Genomic DNA, 22,837 nt, shown 5'->3' on the forward strand with positions numbered 1-22,837 from the left:
TGGGGCGGGCATAAATTTGTATTTTAGAGTACAGACCATGAAAACTACCTTTCTTGAGTAATTTAGTGATAGAAGTGATGGTATCAGAGAAGTGGTCAATAAATCTCCTATAAAAATTTGCAAACCCCAGAAAGGATTGCACCTCTCTGATCGTAGTTGGACTTGGCCAATCTACTAGAGCTTTAGTTTCTTTCGGATCCATGTGTATTCCTTGGGGTGAGATTACAAATCCCAAAAAATCAATGGTATCGGTGTGAAAAGTGCTTTTGTCTAGCTTGGCAAATAAAGAATACTCTTGTAGTTTCTTTAATACTCTCTTCACATGTATCACATGTTCTTCCTCGGTTTGTGAGTAAATCAAAATATCATCGATGTAAACGATGACAAAGACATCAAGAAATTCTCGCATGACTTCATTGATAAAATATTGGAACGCAGCTGGAGCGTTACATAATCCGAAGGGCATGACACAGTACTCGTATAATCCAAATCTAGTACGAAATGCAGTTTTCCACTCATCCCCCTCTTTGATCCTGATAAGATGGTACGCTCCTTGCAAGTCTATTTTGGTGAAGATTTTTACACCTCCCACTTGGTCGAGATGGGCCGGAATGAGTGGCAGTGGATATTTGTTTTTAATGGTAATTTTGTTCAAGGCCCGATAGTCCAGGCACGCTCTCAAGCCTCCCTCCCGTTTGGGAATAAAAAATAAAGGCGAGGACACAGGGGAGGTTGAATGCCTGATGAAACTTTTTTGCAGCATTTCTTCAAGATAGTTCTTCAAGTATTCCGTTTCGGCCGACGTCAGAGCATATATCCTACTATTGGGAAGCTCGGCCCCTGGTACCAAATCGATACGACAATCGTAACTACCATGTGGGGGTAACTTAGTAGCTTCTTCTTCATTTAATACAGAGTCGAGCTCTGAATAGATATCTGGTATCACCGATGTGGCTGCCACTGAGTGACCGGTACAACATAAAGGGTGTAGGATGTCACTGGCTTCTTCATAACAGTGCATCATACAGTATTGAGATTTTAGTGTCACTGTCCGTTCAATCGATCTGAGGATTATGGGCTTGCAACCATGGAACTCCTAAGATTGCTCCAAAGTTAGGAGTGTCAATCAAATCAAAAGTTATTTGTTCGGAATGCCCATTGCCACATACCAAGAGAAGGGGAGGTGTCTGATGAATAATCAAACCAGAAGACAGCTCGGAACCATCTACTGACTTAACTGGTTCTGTCCGGCTTTTGTTCATGAAAGGGATACTCATTTTATGAGCTAACTGTATATCAAGAAAATGTCCTGTTACTCCTGAGTATAGACATGTTATGTCTGTCTTGATTTAAAATTATGAGGGTTAAATTTATTATTTTTTATTTTTTTTGGGGGGTTGAAATCTGCTTTATTGGAGTAAACAGAGTATGGTACACAGCTTGGGTCGCCTACAACCCGGAGGCCGGCAGCAGGAGAAGATGAACAATACACAGCCTAGAAGCCGGCATCCCGGGGGCCCGGCGGCACATTACAGACTTATATGACGCTGGTTCCGCATCCGGTGATGTAGGACAAGTAAGGATGAGCAGCAGTCGAACAGATTTTTTCGAGCGAGAGAAGAGTCTCACTACTTTTTTTGTAGCTTGTAGAACAGGAACCAAAACACCCCAACTAGGTAACAACAAAGAGGCAGTGCATGACCGTGTAGTAGTGATGAGTGATAGTGGTGTATTGCGGTAGTCCGGGCAGGTAGTGGCGTGTGGGAGAGATTGCGTCCAGAGCTTTCATCCCAGTGCTGTAGAAGTCAGTAGAGTTTCACCTTGAGAAAGCGCAGGGTGTCTCGGGATATCGCCCGCCAGATGTGTGAAATCGTGTCGTGATTGCGAGAGAGGGTGTACATGCTCAGAGAGGAGGAGGGGGCAGATCGGTCGAGGCAGGGCAGCCCGCATCACCAGGGAGTCCGTGGGGGCAGGAGGGCACACATAGAGAGGGAGGGCTGAAAGCCACATCGGGAGTTATAGGTTAAGTTCTGGGAGAGAGTTCAGGGTGCCGTGGAGTGGCAGCTAAGTCGCCCGATTGCGCGTCTTCGTTTGAGCGCCTGAGCAGGTAGTGCACCAGTGGATCCCAGATGTCTCTGGGCCGACATGAGAGAGGCAGCAGCTCAGCAAAGGTGGTATGCTGATCCTGGCAATATGTCAAATCCGTAAGCCAGTCCTTGAACTTGGGCGCCCTTCCCCTGCTCCAGCGGCACGCAACACGCCGCTTGGCCAAGAGCAAAGCTGTGTCAACGAATTTTCTGCACTCTCTAGGCATTTGCATCGTGTAACCGAGGATGGCTATCAGAGGGTCCGCAGGGATCTCCTCCCCCACCATCTCCGCAATGGCCTCCATCACCTGTCGCCAGTAGTGGGCAAGCCCATGCCAGGTGAAGAAAATCAGCATGATCGGCGCGACAACGCTCGCAACGGTCATTATCAGCCAACCCGAATCTATACTTCCGGACCGGCGTGTAATATGTCCTCTGAAGGAATTTGTAATGAATAATTTTCAATCTGCAGCTGGCAGAGATGCGGGAAGTCAGTGTACAGCAGTGTTTCCACTGGTCATCCGAGATATCAATGGCGAGTTCAGCGGACCAGTGTAGCCGGGCAGCGGAGACCTGCTCTGGAGCAGCACCGCGGATCTGGCGGTAGAGCCCAGAGACCAAGTGGGTCCCGTCTTGCGATCCCAAGAGGAAGTGCAGCGGTGGCAGGATCTCAGGCTCATCGGGGTAGTCGGGCAGGATGTCACGCATCCCAGCGCGTAGCCGAATATAGTAAAAGAGTTCGAGGGGAGTATGCTCATGCGTTTTAAAAAATAGGTCAGCGGACTTGAAACGATTCTCGTGAAACAGATCACCCCAGCAGGTGACTAGTAGTTTATCACAGAGTTGGCGGAATCCCAGTTCTGATAACAAGGAAAGTTGTGGATGGTAGGTGAGTGGTAGTCTGGGGGAGTAGGGCAGCGGGCATAACAGTTGCTTAGCGATACGGCGCCATGCATCTAATGTGCAGGAGACCGAGGTATTCGATGTGGTGATGGATGTCTCAGGACAGTGTAGCAGGCCGTTGAGAGGGAGTGGGTGCACAATCCAGTCCTCCACCGCTATATGTGGCATGAAGGGAGTAGGAGCCATCCAGTGGTAGGCAAAATGCGCCTGCGCGCACTGATAGTATGTTTCAAAATCGGGGACATCGAATCCTCCCTGGTCGTAGGGAAGGGTCAGTGTTGACCACTTTAAGCGGGGAGAGTTGCCACCCCAGAAAAGTCTGCGCAGCTCCGTGCGGAGTGTCTTGAAGAAAAAGGCACCAGGGTAGTAGGGGATATTAAGAAAAAGGTACAGAAAGCGGGGCAATATCACCATTTTTATGAGTGAGGCTCTCCCAGCCAGGGAGAGGGGTAACGTGATCCACCTATCGACGGAAGCAGTCAACTTGGTTATGGCTACCCCATAATTGGATCGTAGTGTCTCGTCCTTATCACGAGAAATACAGATTCACAAATAACGAAGATCATCGCGGCACCATACCAACGGGTAATCAAGAGGGAAGGCGTGTACCGCATCTGTGAGAGGAAAAAATTGCGACTTGGCCCAATTGATGTGAACACCTGACACCCCCCCGAAGAGGATAAACTCCCGAAGCAGGGGATTGAGATGCATTTCAGGATATTTGACGTATAGCGTGATGTCGTCCGCATAAAGGGATACATCAATTTGCCGCTGCAGGCATTGTACCGCTCCCGCTCGGTGTAGTTGACGTAAGCGACAGGCAAGTGGTTCGACCGCAATAGCAAATAACAGAGGAGAGAGCGGGCATCCCTGACGGGTGCCCCTCGTGAGTGTGATAGGTTGCGACAACCGTCCGTTAATTAGCACCCTCGCCGTGGGGTCCGTGTATAAGAGGCGAACCCAGGCTAGGAACATTTTAGGGAATCCCATGCTAGCCAGGACCGAGAAGAGGTAGGGCCACTCGACAGAGTCGAACGCCTTGGTGGCGTCCAGGAACACAGCCGCCACTGGGACGTCAGGGTGGACCGTGCGGAGCAGGGAGAAGAGGGTGCGAAGATTATGGGATGTGGATCTGCCCGCAACGAAACCAGATTGATCAGGCAGAACAAGTCTGGTCATTAGCAGCGAAAGCCGTGTGGCCAGAATCTTGGCGAGGATCTTAACATCACAGTTTAGGAGGGAAAGCGGACGGTAAGAGCCACAGGAGGAGGGATCTTTATCCGGCTTCAAAAGGGAGGTGATAACTACCTCGCGCATAGAGCAGGGAAGTATCCCATCAGCGAGGGACTCAGTAAAGATCTCGCGGAGCACGGGCGCCATGATGTCGATATAGGCTTTGTAGACCTCGGCTGGTATGCCATCGAGCCCCGGCGCCTTACCATTTTTGAGGGACATGATGGCCTCGCGAACCTCGTCCAATTCAAATGGTGCTGCAAGAAACTCCCTGTCCCCATCGCTGAGCCAGCACAGCGCAACGTCATTGAGGTATTCAGCGTATGGCGCGTCCATTTCTGCCGTGGATGTATAAAGTGATGAGTAATGTGTCGTGAAGGTGGAGAGTATCACATCCGATTCTCTGATGGTGGCACCGGACTCATCGGTAATTTCTAGTATAGTGTTTTGTACCCGTGATGGACGTGTGATCGCAGCTAGTACTTTTCCAGGCCTATCCCCCTCACAGTATTTCCGGGCTACCCAGTGCTTACCCCGATACTTCGCTTCTCTGGCCGCCTCTTCCTCATATTTGGACAGTGTCTCTCTAAAGGTCGCGTGCAGGCGTGGGTCAGTGTCTAACGTCATGCGGAGTTCTAGAGCCCGCAGGTCCCTTTCCAGTGTGGTGATGGTATGTAGGATATCACGCAGTACCCCGTGGCTTTTTGAAATGCACAACCCCCTGATAGTGACCTTGAAAGCCTCCCATATGTGTTCAACTGACTCCACCGAACCCCTATTCCTAGGAAAGAAATCCTCAATCTCCTCACCCAGCTCAGTGCGGAACAGGTTGTCGAGAAGCACATCGGGACGCAGTCTCCACTGCGGCCGCGGACTGTCCCACCCAGGAGTACGGAACTGCAACTTCACAGGGCTGTGATCAGAATAGGTTCTAGGCAAATGATCCACCCCCACCAACTCTATAGCAATGTCCCTGTTAACCAGAAAGTAATCTAAGCGCGCCCATGTCCCAGTGTGAGATGTGAAGTGTGTACCCTCCCGTCCAAGGGGATGTAGGTGTCTCCAGGCATCTAATAGTCCACCCTCCTCTACGACCCCCTCCAATGCCTCCCTGGCCTTGGGCTTGTAGGAGCTAACACCATCCGCTCTGTCTAGGGGGGGCGCCAGCGCCAGGTTGAAATCACCACCCCAGATCACGTGTCGCGCCCCAACAGCCACAATCCTCCCCCACAATGTGGAAAAAAAGGCAGGTGAATCAACATTCGGTGCATACATTGATACAAATAGATAGACGTCATGTCCCACCCTACCCCACAACAAAGCATAACGGCCCTCTCTGTCCACCGCCTCCCCAAGGCGGTGAAAAGGCACTCCGCGGGCAATGAGCACCGCAACACCCCTTGCATAATTCGAGTAGGAGGAAAAAACACGGGCACCAGCCCACTTTGACGCAAAAGAGGCATCGCCTCGCATAGGCAGATGCGTCTCCTGCAGCATGGCAACCTGCACATGATGTCTGTCCAGGTAGGCAATAACATTCCTGCATTTTTTAGCATTGTTCAATCCTCGGACATTCCATGATAAGCATGTCAGTCGCGCAATTACATTCAAAGCAGCCATGGACATAGCAACAGTAGAGGTGATGGCGCCCTAGGGGGCAACATTATGAAACCACATCCACCCCTCCAGTACCAAGACATACACCAGGCTAGCAAATATACACACAGTCTAAGCAACGTAAACCTCATGAAATTTAGCCCCCCCCACCCATCCCAGCATCCCAATCATGCCAGTAGCCATGGACCCTCCCCACGCAGCCCCTCCCCCTCCCCCCCAACTGTAGCAAAGCAAACAGCAAAAAACGCAACATGGCAATGGGGAACACCCGACAGGGGAACATCATAGAGCGCGCACTGCCACTACCCGGTCCATAGCTCCAGAACTAAACCGCCCTCGGTGGAGACTAGGGCCGAGAAAGTGGTACTTGGTGTACGTTACCACTGGGGTGCAGGGTCCACACAGGTCCATCACTCTCGTATCACCCCAGCTGTTAAAGTCTGAGCCGCTGCTAGCAGGCAGGCCGGTGCAGTGCCTATGCAACTCAAAGCATGTAGGGATAGTTAGTCATCGTGGTGCACCGGAGGCAGATCGGCATTCTCCTGTTCGTCCAGAAATGAGATTGGGGTGCTTGATTGTATTCACATTAGCCCAATACCAGCAAAATCTATTGAATAAATCTACAGAAGTAGAAAATAACAGATCATATAAATGTACAGATAGTGTGTGATACTGACCTCATTTTTACACACTGTTGAACATGATTTGCAGAAGCAACCTGCAATTCCACAATGCTTCAGGGTGTCAGGATTCCATACATCATGGAAACTGCCACCCAAGAAGGACATGGCTACTACAATAGTCTCACTCTCCTTAGAACTCCTGAAAGCCCTTAATGGTTCACACATCAGCTACTGGGTGTTACATGACAGTAGAGAGGTAACATATTTTCTGATAGAGACTTCAACCCACAGATTCTTCACCTTTTGAATATTCCCTCAGCCCTCAGTCTGGTTCCAGAAAATCTTTAGCAGTACCCCTTTATGCCAACAGGTGGGTCTGATGTTGCTCTGTGCCAGGTGACGTGAGTGGGCATATAAAAACGTGTACTGACATCAGTTCCTTTCTTTCCGTGCCAGCAGACCTGGATCCAGAGCTATCCTTTGTCTCATGGAGACACTTTTACAAAAGTTTTCTATAAATAGTGTGCAAGGGATTATGTCACCTCCTAGATCTACAGGGCTTAAACCATGTGAGGAGTGTTGCAAAATAATATCTGTGACTGGCCTCCATGTGGTTTGCTTGTGGTGCCTGGGTTCGGAACGCAAATCCATGTATTGGAATGATTGTGCCTTAATGGTAAGCTAAACTCTTCATGGCAAAGCACCGCAAGCCCCCCTGTCGGGATCAGTTGAGGTCCAAAGTTAGGTTCTGGTCCCACTCCTGAGGTCGTCTTTATGATCTAAGTCCTCAGGCAAATCAAAACAAAGAAGTGCAAGAAGTCCAAGCGGGATGGGGCCCCATCCCACCACTCTGGATCTCCTGAGAAGATGTGAGGGAGTCACTGTGCTTCCAGGTTGCATATTGAATTTTCTCTATTTCGGAGTCGACTCCGATCCTTGTTATGCGGCAACCAGAATTTCCGAGTGCTTCCTAAATAAGATAAAGATTGTCATGTCAGACTTGCTTTCCAAAGGAATCTCCCAATGTGGATATTTATATTGTGACCCACTATTTAGAGTGAATGGGCGCTCATGGAATGCCGTCAAGACACTGTCGGAGCTCTCCATTCTAATTGGCGAACAGCGTGGTGGACAAAACCTACCGGATCAGCAGCATCCCAAACTTAATAGGTAGATTAGGTCTATTTTCCAGTCCTGATGAATTGCCTGAGACTCCTTCATGGAATTTAGGAATAATTGGTGTCCCCTTGGATGCTTGTTTATATGCTTGGCAAGAGTTATTATTAGTTCCCATTAAAGGTCTCCCTTTTTTGGAACCCATAGCCAATTTTAATCACTCATATTTCTAATCTACCACTCCTTCATCCCTCGCACCACTTTAGGGCAGGGCATTACTCGGCTTCCCAAGTAATAAAAATAACTCCGGCAAATAATTCTCTTGCTGGGGCCCGCTGGGCATTGCAGTGCCCACCCAGCAAGGAGCACAGCTTGATAATAAAGCATGGCACTTCGAGGGGTGAGAGCTTGTGTATCTGATAAATGATGCTCCCCATGCGTGACCTGTAAATGCGCAATAATGCAACATATACACAATTAGTGAGAAAGTATAACCCCCTTTTTTCACTTAGTGAGAAAATTCAACTTTAATGATTTTTTTGACATACCTTTGTTTTTAATGGCACACTTTTTAGGTATTGCCTGCACAACGCTTGCGCTGTGTTTATAAAATATATTGTATTTAATGAATCTTAAAAGGGGACTCTTATAAGTTCCTAAATCAGAATTACTGTATTCATCCACTTTTGTGTGGAACTTTAATTTTTTTGTTAACTTGCCCAGGCTGCACGCATTTACGTTACTTCTACTAAAGCTGTTCACACTGTTTAAGCCCCATTCACTGTCTTTTTTTTTTATTTGAAAAAAATGTTTTAATCCTCATTGTGCAACATTTATAGTAAGGAGTTATCAGGGTCTCCCTTTTTCCCTTCTGAGTGTGTACTGTACAAACCCACCATTAAGGTGATATACGTATGGAAACCAACCGGGAACAACAGGGGACCCTTTACTTCCAATTACTATTCTGGAAGGGAACTTTTCGGAGTGGGTTGAGTTAGCCATCATGGCTACTCTATTTAGCCTTCAACCTTAGTGATTGTTGCTTGCACTTCATCATAGGACCTGAGCACAAAAAATAGAGCCAATTAACTCTATCGAAAGCTTTAGCTGCGTCGATAGTAATTATAGATAGAGGCAGCTTCTCGCAAATGGCTATATCTATTGCTCCAATAAGCTCGTGGGTTAAATCCAGCAGATTTCTTCCTCCCACAAAACCTCTTTGGTTAGAGTTAATTAGGGAACCGACTATTCGACCAAGTCTTTTCGCCATTATTTGGGTGAAGATTTTATAGTCACAATTTAAAATGGGTATAGGGCGATAGGACTCACATTTCTTGGGATTTTTACCTGGTTTTAGGAGGATAGAAATAGTTGCATCATTTCAGGAATCTGGAAGAATGCAGTTTTCAAGAAAAATTCTATTAAAAAGGGTAGTAAGGGGGATCACAAGGATGTCTTTTAGTTTAATATAAAATTCATTAGGAAGGGCCTTGCTTCTTTTTAAATTGCTTATGATAACCTCTACTTCTTCAGTAGTGATTTCTGCATTTAACTTGCCTTTCTCCTCTTGTGTTAATTTTGGGGTATTTTGTGCATCTAAAAATTTATTAATCTCTTCTATAGATGGGTTACAATCCTCAGAATAAAGATCCCCCCAAAAAGCTGCGAATTCTCGTTTTATAACCTCTTTCTCTGTTCCATTATGGCATGGGTTACGTGGGTCTATAAAGGCAATTTTATTTCTAGACCTATCTGTTCTTGTCTTCCAAGCCAATAATTTTCCGCAACCCTTTCCATATTCGTAATGGGCCAACTTACTGCATTCTCACCTCTCTCTTATTTTATCTTCCAAAATTTCTGAAAGCTTATTTTTTTGCTCTAATATCTCTGACTCCAGATCTGGCCCTCTTGGATCTGTAAGAATTTGTTGGTCTATTAATGAGATGCTATCTTCTATTCTTTGGATTTCCCTTTTAAGTCCTCTAGATTTATGAGAGGCTAGACTAAGCATCGTTCCCCTAATCAACGCTTTATATGTGTCCCAAACTATATGGGTTGGGGCTCCCTCGTTGTTAATTTCAACAAAACAAAATTGTCTACTGCATAAGTTGATTAACAATCTCGGAATCTGAAAGAATTGTGCGATCCATCGTCCAGCTCAAGGGTTTCGTTATGTCTTTTAATAAGACTGTCATTTGTACCGCTGAGTGGTCTGAAAGGTGGGTGGGGAGATGAGCCACTTTTAGAGTCTTTTCCAGCAAGCCATGATCTATTAAAAAGAAATCTATTCTAGACTGTATCCCTAGTTTCTTATTCTTGAAAGAAAACTTCTCTTGGTTATCCCCCTTCTTTTTCCAGATATCTATTAGACTCAGATCCTTTTTAAAAATTCTCAACCATTCTCTCATTTTTGGCAGGTTGGCTTGTTTCCCCCTCGGGTATCGATCAACTTTCGGATCTGGTATACTATTAAAGTCCCCTCCTATAATGAGGGGGCCTGGTGCTGAGATCAGATGGGTGTATAAAGATTGAAGGGAGGACGGATCGTCCAAGTTCGGACCATAATAGCCCACCACAGATAGGTTTTGATTGAGTAGTCTAATGTTAGCTATTGCCCACCTTCCTTTGGGGTCTGCTTCTGCTGATTCTATCCTCACTTTCAGAGATTTCTTAAATAAGATAGCAACCCCTTTTATGACACATTCTTGATTAGTGCATATGTACGAGTCCACCCAGCTCAAGAAGTTTTCATTATTTCCTCCCATTCTTTCTTTAATAGATGAGTTTCTTGTAGTATTATTATCTCACTATCAATTGATTTTAGATATTCAAAAATCCTCCTCCGCCTACTCTTGGTACGTAGCCCGTTCACATTCCAGGTGGTTATCTTTAAATGTTTCATTTTCTGAGTCATTTCTTTCTCCTGTTTCGCCAACCCTCGAATTTCTGCTTCCTTTTATGTCTGATGGCTTGAAGAGGAATTTTTTTTTTTAAATTCCCTATCTTGCTCCCATCCCCCGTGCATTTTCACTGCTTTTTTTTTCCCTTCTTTTCTTTTTTCTGAAAATATACAATGAGGCCAAAGTGATGATGATGAAAAGAAACAAAACTAAAGTGGGAAGACACACTCACCCTCGTTGGGGAAGCCTCCCTAATCCTCCCTTGGGCTCTATTTCTGGCCCCCTTTGAGCTCCCTGCCTCTATTCAATTCTTCTTGAAGTGCGCTACGACTTTTTTTTTCAGTTATACGAATAATTTGTGTTTTATATTTGGGTCAGTGACTGTATTTTTATCTGGTCGGGCTTTTGACCAATAAACGTTTCCACTTCTTTGGGGTCTCTGATATTATCGGCCGGGGGAAGAGACGGCTCTGCCAGGGGAAGACGGCAGCCGGACGTTAAGCCGGTCGGGAGCTCCTTTCCTCTCTCTCCTAATGAGGCGAGAAATGCTGCAGGATGAAGGCGCTGCAAACAAATCTGCTAAACTCTGTTAGCGGTTAAAACTTAATTTACACTTATTTCCACTTTTTTGAGGAGTCCGAGTCCAATTCGGAAAACCTCCTTGCTGTGCCCCGCGGCGGTCACGGTTACGGAGCGGAGTGGTGGGGGTACGGAGTTGTCTCTCCAGGGGAAAAAAAAAAAAACACGACCTTGAACACACCTGTAAGCCTGTACGCACGAAATGGTGGTTGAAGCCACAGGACTCGATTGGGTTGCAGCGGCCCCCCGCAAGCCTCGGATACCTGGTCGAAAGAGAGAGGCAAGAGTCCCGAGAGTCCCGGAATTTCCACTGCAGCAGTCCTACGCTCCGCTCGCGAACCAGCTGGTGGGAGGCAGCTTCTGAGGCTCAGCGCAGCTGCAGAAGGGCGGTGAGTCGAATTTCGATTTTCCTTCGGGGGAAGGCTGGAGAAGCAACACGAGACAGCCCTGCTCCAAGTTCGAGTAAAATTGGAGGCGGAGTTGGAGTGTTTGAAGCACTCGAGGACCTTGGAGCGTTTTTGGCGCTAGGTCCTCTTGTCGGGACACATCGAGCCATACCCAGTTCAGATCTCAGACTAAATCAGGACCTAGACTCTAATTCTTCGGGAGCCCCCCCAGATAGAGAACTTAACCCTGTACTTTCGCGCATAGACTTGTTAGAAGCTCAGGAACCTCTGTTTTTCTTAGAACAAAGGAAGAACTTCGTGGAGAGGTTTCCCTTAGCAAAAGTGGAGGGGTTAAGTCTGACTTCTGATAAGGCAGCATACCCACTATCAGATAGTGTAGACGACGTGGGTCCTGCAGGGGAGGCGACTTTAAATCAAAAGAGGGGGGTTCAGAAAGGGCTACAGTTAAGGCAGAGTTCTCCCGGAGAAAGGGAGAAAGAATCCCAGGAACCCCGGAAAGAAGTTCAGCGAAGTGCTACCGGATATTTAGCACAAAGCAAGAAAGTCTCAGATTTGGGCACGCTTTTGGGTAGTCCCGACTGTAAAGAAAGGTCCGCTTATTGCCTTAGGAATAGGCAATTCCTTAAAGCAAGTTTCCCATCAGCTACAAAACAGCTAGTTGTCCCCAGGATTACCAGAAGAATTACCCGTAAAACCTTAAAGCTCCAAGTGAATAAAGGTAGTAATAAAAAGGCTCAACTAGGGGACAACCTAGAGGCTAGGGAAAAGGGTAAAGCCCCAAAATAAAAGTCACTCCATCACTAAGGTCCTATTTCAAGATACAAAATCGGGGTTGTAGCAGGGAAAAAAGCAAGGAACAAGGAGAGGCCACACCATCTAGAAGTGAAATGGATGATAGCCTGGCTACAGACACAATTGACGCTATAGCGGACGCAGTAAATGGAATAACAGTAGGTGTAGAGAGGGAGGCAACTGAAGTAGATGTCGGTTTTAGTCAGGCACCTGTTCTCTCTCAAGGTCGGACCCCTAGCCCTGAGCCTAGCCCGACTCGAAGCATAGCACCTAGACCAGACAAGACCCCGCTTCAAAGCTTGGCACAGAGTCCTGCCGGAAACGCTTCTAAAAATTTCCCTAAAGCTGCTCCTAATAGCCAGGTTATTGATCCGGAAACTCCTCCGGATAATCCTTGAAGCAGCACAGACACTCTGTTAGAAAAGATGATGGAAGAGATCAGATCAAGGTTTGAAATTTCGGAAGGCAATCAAAATAAGATACAGGAAAGATTTGAGATGCTGGACGTTAAGCTTACTGCACTGGGAGAGAGAGTTACAGCAGTAGAAAATGTGGTGGAAGGGGTAAATAAGAAAGTAGAAACAACCCAGAAGGAAATTAGATCATTGAAAGTCAAGGATAAAAACATTGAAGAGAAGCTGGAAGCATTAGAAAATCAATCTCGAAGGTGCAATCTCAGACTCCTCAATGTTCCTGAAGGGCGGGAAGGCTCGGAAATAAAAATAATTGTGATCTCCCTGCTGGAGGAGCATTTCCCATGGAGAAAAACTCAGGGTCTTGGAGACGACGTTCAATGGGTACATCAAGACCCTTTTGGTAAATCAAAAGAAAGAAATAACCCAAGGCAAATCTTAATAAACTTTAAGACCTATACACTTAAAGACAAATTACTGAGTGAGGCACTGAAAGTGGGGGAATTTAGCAAAGAAGATTGGATTTTTTAAATCCGATCAGACATTGCTAAAGCAACCCAGGATAGGCAGTGGGAGCTAGGTCAGCTGATGCCGGAATTAAAATCGTTAGGCGCAACTGTTCAAATGAAATTTCCAGCTTCCCTCAGAATAATGTGGAGGAACAAAATGTCTAATATCAGAGACCCCAAAGAAGTGAAGCCCCATTCACTGTCAAGATAAGATCTCTTCCCTCGGAAAAAGTAGACAGCTTCTAACAGTATACTGGAATGCTTGCTTTTTATTACTTAGTTGTGTAAAGCAGGTGCTTTAGTCTTAGAATATTTGTCGCATTTCCTATTCATACCTCAGTACCTTTCTTTCCACTTTGTAGGTATTATCGAATTGATTTTTTTCAACGTAATCCATTTGGTCCTTATGATCAAGTTCTAAATGTTGTAATAAGCACTGGATGTCAAAAATAAAGTTAATATACAAGAGCTATGCTATATTTTACTACTAAACAGGCCACCCCAAGTGCAATTACCTTGCAGACAACAGGGTCATGATTTGCATGATGCAGCAGGTGCAGTAGCACAGGGACCAAAAGTTGGCAGAACTCCTCTATAAACATAATTTTGCTATATTTGACTACAAAACAGGCAGTCACAATTACAGTTACACTGCGGGCGCAGTGGCACTGGGGCCAGAAGCTCTAGGGACCCCACTAAACCCAGGTAATTGCTAAAAGGAAACAAAAACTAAACAGGCAGTCACAAGTGCAGTCAATAGGGCCATGATTTCAATGGTGCAGCAGGTGCAGTGAAACAAGGACCAAAAGCTCAAGGCACCCTATTAGACACCTAAAATTGCTATATTTTACTACTAAACAGGCAGTCACAGGTGTAGTTAACTTGCAGACAAAAGTTGTCAGAACTTCTCTAAACACCTAATATTGCTATATTTTACTACTATACAGGCAGTCACAATTGTGGTTGCCTTGCAGTTGAAATGGGCCTGATTTAAATGGTGCAGAAGGTGCTGTGGCATTGGGCCAAAAGTTGTCATAACTCTACTAAACACCAACTATTGCTATATTTTACTGCTAAACAGGCAGTCACAAGTGCAGTTATCTTGCAGGCAACAGGGTCATGATTTCAATCGTGCAGCAGGTGCAGTGGCACCAGGACCACAAGCTTCAGGCACCCACTAAACACCTAATATTGCTATATTTTGCTTCTAAACAGGCAACCACAAGTGCAGTTACCTTGCAGTCAACAGGGTCATGATTTGAATGGTGCATGAGGTACAGTAACACCAGGCCCAAAAGTTGTCAGAAGCCCTCTAAACACACAATTTTGCTATTACATAAATTAATTCTATTATTTCCCGCTTTCATTTCATTTTTCAAAATATTACTATTACTTACCTGCATCATACCACTAGAAACAGCACAATAGATTGCCTTTTTGTACTTAAACAAGTCATAACACTTTAACATACTTTCTGTAACTTATATTGTACAACCACTCAGCAAAAACTTTATAAATAAATAAATAAGTTACAACTTACAACAAAAAACTGCATATTATTAATCACATAGATGAAGCCTAATGCATTTAGTAATTGTTGTTCATACTTGTTATTTATTGTTTAATGCCCGTGTGCTAGGACCAGTTTAATCCCTCAGCCCCGCCCCCTTGTTCTAGTTTGTTACATGCAGTGAATGCCAAACTAAAAGTGGATTCATGATTCACTTGTAATGTTTTACATTCAGTAGCTTTCTAGCATTTATCATAACAGGCTGAAATTATGATTAGTTTTCTTTTGTTTTCGATGTTGTCGGAGAAAGCAATTTGAGATGGAACCATTAGTCTTTGAGCTAACAGTACACTGTAGTTGCTGTGTTCAGCTGCTTACCATGCCCTCTCAGTCAAGCGTTGATTTAAGGTTTCAAAAATAGTTACTTACAAGTCTTACCTTCGGCACTGTTTTACCAGTTCTATTTCCTTACACTCAACTTTCCATATTTGTAAATGATAATTAAATTACTTGGAAGCCATTGAGGGCAAAGTGATTTTGTTATTCAGCTGGGGGACAGTGTCATTTCCAGGTACTCGATTATATATTTCCAAAGTTTATGGTGCAAGAGAGCCTAATGTATGGACATGCAAGCTAATTAGCAAATTATCACTATTTAAGGTACAGTGACCTCTACAAGTTGAACATAGTTTTCTTTACAATTAACATTACCCCAAGTATTTATCTTTTTGTTATCAGCATTTTTATGTATTTCATAACTGATTTTTGTTTGCTACTTTCTAGGCTATATATTTTGTGTACAAATTAATTTCACAACTTAACATAGACATCTTCTTCATTGATTGGGAGCGACCGAAAGGCAAAGTACTGAAGTCGTTTGAAGGTTAGCATGTTAATATCACTACTGTTTTATCTTTTTTATCCCTTTGTGTGTCTTTATCTGTATTTGTGTTAAATGAAGAAGGTAATAATGACTGTGTAGATTTCACATTTTTTCTTTCCTAGAGATTTTTGTATAACTTGCAGTTGTGAACCCATTTGAAGAATATCCATTAAACTTACCCAAAATGAAGGTTTTCTTGCTAAATCTGAATGTTGTGCAGATTCGTAATGTTGGGGTTGGGATGGGGAGTTTACATGGTTTTGAAAATGTGCACTTCCCAATGAAACTACCCTAGCAAAGTGTTTGTTAAGAGTTACACAAATAAATTGTGAACAGAACAATATTACATGTGCTGTAAAGGCTAACCTGTAGCCTAGAGGCATGAGAGGTGCTACTGAAATCATTGTCTGCAGTATGTCTAGAGATGGACCCCTCTTCATTATGTATCTGAAACCATCATATTTTTTTGGATTACCGAAAGAGTGTTCCTTGTTACTCAATGCCATAAGGATAGTGGGTCCATCTTGCAGCATGCACAATCCTACCTTTACATACCTTGTCCATGTTAGTGAAAGAGTTAAAACAACAAGTGTCTCACAGCCATAACATTAAAACAGATCGTAGCCGCTCTTCATGAAAGGTGTGTATAGAAAGCATGCATGTTTTATTTGCTTTAGCAGGATAAGGAAGAGAGGTGTCTTTTTTTAATCTGTATTTTTCAGCAGTGGACCAGTTTATCTAGATTTCCTCTTCTTCGCCCTAAGTTAGTTAGTTTCCTGTACCCATAGTAGGCGCATTCTTCTGTTTGAACCGTCTTTGTGGTCTTCATGAAGCATGTCTTCTATATCTATTCTGATTGACTGCATATGGTACTTTATTGGCTCTGTAGTTTGGTTTAGGAGCTTGGGGCGAATGTTCTTGATATGATTTGACTGAGTGGCAGAGGAGAATCCAGCACCGGTGTAGGAAAGTGCCCATTTTTGCATAGTTAACCCCCCTTTTTGCCTGACACATGATGCACTTTGAGTTGGTGTACCCCGGGTCCCTGCCAATTAGGTTCCCATGGCCTTGTTCTTTCCAAAAACTGTAGCCTTGTACCCCCAATTGACACCTCTCTGGCCACAGGTAAGCCCCTTGTAAAAGGTACCATTGGTACCAAGGGCACTGTGACCAGGGAAGGCCTCTTAGGGCTGCAGTACCTATTGTGCCACCCTTGTTGGCCCTGCACCCACACCCCCACACACTGCCATTGCAGATTGCATGTTTTGGTGCAGAAAAAAGTGAAGAGTCGACATGGCACACATCCCTGTGTGCCATGCGTGCAACCCACTGCGTGGGGCCTAGGAAAGCCACCCCTCTAGCAGGGTACACTAGCCCCCAGGTTAGGGTACAGTTGCATGACCACTGTACCCCTACAGTGTCTAAGTCCATTCTTAGACATTGTTAGTGCAGTAAAGCCTTAAAGAATATATGATCTGGAAGTTGGTCTTTACGAACTCCACAGCTGGCTTTACTGAAATCTGCGAAGTTTGGTAGCAAACTTCTCAGCACATTAAACCCACACTGATGCCAGTGTGGAATTTAATATAAAATGCCCACAGAAGGCATCTTAGAGATGCCTGCTGAAAAACGATCTGCCCTGGTGTGGTTCCTCATGGCTGCCCACCATTTGCCACCAACAGACCGGTTTCTGGATCCCTTGGTAGAGGGCCTCCACTCTCTGGGTTCAGAAACAAACCCCATCTTGGAAAGAGGTGTCATGCCTCCTCCCGAGTGGGCTGGGTCCACGAAGGGGAAGCTTCAAACGTCTGCTGCCATTGTAAACATTGTAAGCAGCCCCGTGAACCTTCCCTCCTCCGACTCAAGAAAGAAAGAAGAAGGGCAGAAGAGCCGTGCTGACACAGGAAGAAGAGGACACCAACTTCTTTGGCCCCAGTCCTACTGGCCTGTCCTGACTACAGTAGAAACCTCGGCGTGTTCAGAAGCCTCCCAGAACCCGGAGGACCTTCCCTGCACTCATCTTAAAGACTCTGTTTCCCTTGAGCACCGGAATTGCTCAGCAAAGACTTCAAACACTCAACTCGGATCCAGGCCGCTCCGCACTACTCTGCACCCAACGCCCACGGCCTGAGTTCAAGTGGCCTGACACCACAAGGAGGTCTCCTTTTCGATCCTGACCCGGGATCTCGTAATCTCCAACCTACCTCAAGCTTCAAGCCAACACCTGACCCAAAGGGTCCCCCGACCACGACCAGAGCTGGTAAGAAAACCCGAGGGCCAAAGATACCCCTGCACCCGACGCCCCACTGCCTTGAGTGGTCCCACCGACGGTGTCCAGGCATCCCCCAAGAACCCAACTTACCTCTCTAGCTGATGGGCGCCTTCACGAAGCCTCCCTGACCGAGCCTGCAGCATCTTTTTCCAACCTGCAGATCTCCATTGCAATCCACAGCATCCCTGACGTCGCCTTTTTCACTCTGTATCCAGCCGCTCCTGTGCTGCAGCTCCTGTGCTGATTGTTGGCGTCTGCAGTGCTGATCCTAACGCCAGGAGCTCAGCTCCCCCAACCAAGTGGCCTGCTCGTAAGCACCCCCTGACTGAAGGTCCCTTTAGCCTAAATTGCCTAACATTGGGCCCCTGCACTGTGCACCCAGCCACCCCTGTGCCTCAGGTGGTGCAATATGAGTGCCTAATTGGACCTTGGGGAAACTTGGTCCTATCCCCCAACAGCCATACTTGTAAGTCATTTACTTACCTGTAAATCGTTAATACTCTTTTTTTTCCATTGGTACTAATGTTACAGGTTTTGTTCCTAAAAAGAATGTCTGTGTTGACCTGCGTTTTGTATGGAAGAAGAGTAACTGTATTTCAACCCTGAAAAATTCTTACTTACCTTTCTATTGTTGGATCCACAGTGTGATATGTAGGCATATCACACCGAGTAGTCTTTGTAATCCAAAAGTAATCAAAAGTGAGTGTAATTTAAACAGTTTTTAAAGCAAATACAAACATGTAATGATGGCAAAATCATTCCCAATTGCATTTCTCTGTAAAGTTTTACAATTGAAAGTACATTCTACTTACCTGTACCAAGTCCCGCTTGGTTCTAGAAATAAAAGAAAAGTATACCTTTTTTTATACTTATTAAAAAATTAGTCGGGAGTCGGTCTCTAAATGTGTTTAATCAGTCCTTGATTGAGTGATTACAATAAATGCTTAACCACCCTTGTGATGAGCCTAACTGCTTGCCCACAGTACCACAAAGAGAGCTGTTAGTTATTATCTAATTTAGCCTCTGCTATACCTCTGGGGAGCCCCTGGACTCGGTGTATTCTACACCTTACTTTGGTATGGTGTATACAGAGCCAGCTTCCTACATTGGTGGGTCAGCGGTGGGCTGTAGAGCCTTGCATTTATTGGACTAACTTAGGCAACACTTGATCACACAACAAGAATCCAAAAATGTACTTTAGTACAACTCAATTTTTGAATAGATTATTTTTCAAATTTCTAAAATGCTTATTAGGGCCTTGTGTTAAGTTCCTGTAGTATTTTTTTTAAACTTAAAAGTCAATGAAGTTTTGAGGGAAGTACTTAGAACTCGTTTGTAGGTCTTCTAAAAAGAAACCCACTTTAATAAAATAATGAGCACCACAGAGAAGATGCTGAGGAGCACGACCTCACCACTTACTTCAGACTAGAGGTTAGGGAGTTAAGGCTTCTCTGTAAAAATAAAAATAATAAAAACTGGGTCCAACCCTACCAGAGCACAACGCATGACATTTCTGGCAAGACATGCATGGAACCACTGCACTACTAAAGGAGAAGATCTCCAGGTAGATGGGGAAAGTAGTGAGGATGATGAGGTCTCAAAACATCCACCTCAACTACTTAGGGAGGATAGGAACTTTGTGTCCAACCCCTCCAAATACAAGGAGCACAGGGTCTAGATCCTACAGAGGTAAGGATACCTATATACGAGACAGTGAGGACAACTTCAGTGAGGAGGACCTCCTTTTAGCAAGAATAGCCTAAAGACTAAAGCTAATGACTAAGCTCCTAGCTCTGGAGAAAGAAAGGAGCGATGGGCCTACGACACATCAATGGTGGCAGCAATTTATACAACAGAGAAAAGGAAGGGTCTTATGACCCTAAAATCAGCAAAGGAATTTTCCCTAAATTTGAGGATCATGTGATATTACCTAATGGTTCACAGCCTTTGAGAGGGTTTATGAAGCTAGGCAAATGAGGAAGACACGCTGGGGGACACTCCTTTGGAAACTGTTCACTGGTAAGTGCAGGAACAGACCCTTGACCCTTACTGGGATAGAAGCCGAGTCTTTTGAACTCATGGAGGATTTTAGAATCTCTACTAAAGAGTACAGAATTAAATTCCGGGGGCCTCAGAAGTCCTGGGTGGAATTAGTGCACTACTCAGTAAAAACTCTAGGTGGCTGGTTGACAGGAAGTAAAGTGGAGGATTATGAGGGACTTTATAATTTATTTATGGAGGTACTTGTTTTAAGTAACTGCATCAGTGAACTGTTGCATCAGTATCTGGTAGACCTAGATCCTATTTCTCCCCAAGAATTGGGAAAGAAGGCCGACCACTGGGTCAAGACAAGAGTGACCAAGATAACCACTGGAGGTGACCAAAAGAAAGGGGTCACAAAGCCTCCCCAGGGGAAAGAGGGTGAGAAACCCAAAGATAAAAACCAAGAGTCTTCAAAGGCCCCCAAAATCCTGTTCGAGGGGGTGGGTCCAAGACCCCTTTCCCTAGCCCACTGGTGGGTATAAGGGGAAAACTTTGATCCTGCTAAGGCCTAGTGTTTCCACTGTAACACGAAGGGATACTGAACTGGAGATCCTGCCAGTCCCAAAAGCAAGCCCCTAGTCCCCCTCCAGCTAACCGTGGAATGGCAAATCTCTAAATGGGATGAATGGTGTGCCCTGACGAAATCATAGTGCATACAGAAGCTACAATAGTCTCCAGGGGTGGAGCAGATATGGCAACCCTAGCTGTCCTGCCCACACACTTAAATAAGTACCTGCAGCACCCCAAAATCAATGGGCCAAGTACAGAAGCCCTGAGGGATACAGAAGCCAGTGCCAATGTGATGAGAGCATCACTGGTCTCCCCAGTAACTAATGGTGATAATGATACGAGTAGAGTGGTGTGGCTCACTGATTAGAGGCGGCAGACCCGGAAGCAGAGGTCGACCCGGGACCAGGGTTCGATTCCCGACGCGGCAGGGTCCCACTCAGCAACTCTGGGCAATAGCTTGCTTAATCTCTACTAACGGCCCCATCAGCGCGGGGGATGCTTGTCTTCACCTTGGAGATGCTCAGGAGGGACCATCTCACAGAGGAAGCCAGGATGGGTTCCCCAGCGGTATACAGCGCAGGGACGCCCCTTTGCTGGGGCAGCTGTGCGCTTTACAAGTATACGACATTTAACATTTAACATACTGCAGTCCATCCTCTGGCTATGGTAACATTAGATTGGGGAGGAGTTACTGGCCTGAAACAGGGAGTGGTCTCTCCAAAACATCCAGTCCCTTGTCTTCTTGGAAATGGTCTGGAGACCTCAGCATGGGCTGAGGTAGAAAGAAGGACCCATGCAGCAATACTGAACATCCCTGAGATGTGTGTGAAAGCAATAGCATAGTGTCCTACACAAGTTGAAAAAGAAGAGTTGGAGCCTGAAATGATGGCCCAACCTCGCAAGAGAAAAGTTAGATAGACTGGTGAGACAGATTCTAGACATCAAAACAATTAGGACCCCTCTCCCCAGGGAGAGGACTTGCCAGCCCCAGAGGGAAATGAGCTCATGGAACTTGAACCTTACGAGGTAGCGCTCTTTGGCCCAGAGGAACCTTCTAGGGAACAGCTGTGCCTTGGGCAGCAGGTCTGCCCCAGTCTTGAGAGCCTGAGGCAGCAAGCTGCTGCACAGGACCAGGGAGATGTCAGTGGCTCCCACATGGTCTATTGGGAGGAGGGACTCTTGTACACTGAGGCCAGAGACCCCAGACCTGGTTACACTAGGAGAATGGTAGTGCCTCCCTGGTATATAGAGTTCCTGGTCACATTTGCCCATGACATCCCCTAGCTGGACATCTGAGCCAGACAAAAACTTGGGAAAGACTTGTCAACTACTTTAATTGGCCTCAGATGTCCCAAAAAGTGAAGGAGTTTGTACGCTCCTGTGTCATCTGTCAAGACAGTGGCAATACAGGTGGACACCCAAAGGCCACCTTAATTCCACTACCAGTGATTGCGGTACCCTTTGAGAGGGTAAGTGTGGGTATAGTGGGTCCACTTGTATCTCCCACCGCCTCATGAAACACATACCTACTGGTGGTAGTGGATTATGTCACCAGATGTCCTGAAGCTGTTCCCTTTAGGTCTACTACAGCCCCTGTGGTAGCCAAGACCCTCATTGATGTCTTCAGCACGGTAGGGTTTCCTAAGGCGGTAGTATCAGAGCAAGGTTCGAACTTCATGTCTGCATACTTGACACACATGTGGGATTAGTGTGGAGTGGTTTATACGTTCACAACACCTTAACACCCACAAACCAATGGCCTTGTTGAAAGATTCAACAAGACATTGAAAGGCATGAAAATGGGACTCCCTGAAAAACTCAAAAGGAGATAGGATGTTCTGTTACACTGCCTGCTTTTTGCCTACAGAGAGGTGCCTCTGAAGGGAAACGTCTGTTTGGCCACCCTGTAAGGGGACTACTCTCTCTTGTGAGGGAAGGATGGGGAAACCTCATCGGATTGCCTTAGCACTGCTGGAGGCTCACTCGACTTTTGCTGCCTGTCACCGGATTCACCGGATTCAACGACGACTTGCCGTACCCGCTGCGCGGGTCACGCTGCGCCAGAGGACACCCTGTGGGGCGCTGGAGGGGAGCTCTATATTTTAAAACTTCCTTGTCCACCGGCAGGGCTACGAGCAGCCTAGCAGGGACTCCATTGTCCAGGAGTCCCTGCGTGCTACACCTGTGGCCGCTCTCCCTGCCGGCAACGCCCCCTGACTGCTGATTAAAAGTGCAGCGCTTCCTCTGCCAAGCGGGAAACCTCATCGGATTGCCTGAGCACTGCTGGAGGCTCACTCGACTTTTGCTGCCTGTCACCGGATTCACCGACGACTTGCCGGACCCCCTGCGCGGGTCCCGCTACGCCAGAGGACACCCTGTCGGGCGCTGGAGGGGAGCTCTATATTTTAAAACTTCCTTGTCCACCGGCAGGGCTGCGAGC

At 46.0% G+C, this 22,837-nt stretch overlaps 1 protein-coding gene across 2 annotated transcripts in view; it reads left to right on the forward strand.

Annotated features, from left to right (window-relative positions):
- Positions 1-22,837, forward strand: part of TMEM67 (transmembrane protein 67) — a 1,133,211-nt gene that overhangs the window by 676,799 nt on the left and 433,575 nt on the right. For both annotated transcript variants that reach the window (XM_086965990.1, XM_086965991.1), the window contains exon 19: positions 15,473-15,572. In XM_086965990.1, the coding sequence (XP_086822116.1) occupies positions 15,473-15,572 (100 nt within the window). The remainder of the gene's footprint in view (positions 1-15,472; positions 15,573-22,837) is intronic.

The sequence above is a fragment of the Lissotriton vulgaris genome, chromosome 4_1 (assembly GCF_964263255.1).
Source record: "Lissotriton vulgaris chromosome 4_1, aLisVul1.2, whole genome shotgun sequence".
Classification (NCBI taxonomy): Eukaryota; Metazoa; Chordata; class Amphibia; order Caudata; family Salamandridae; genus Lissotriton; species Lissotriton vulgaris.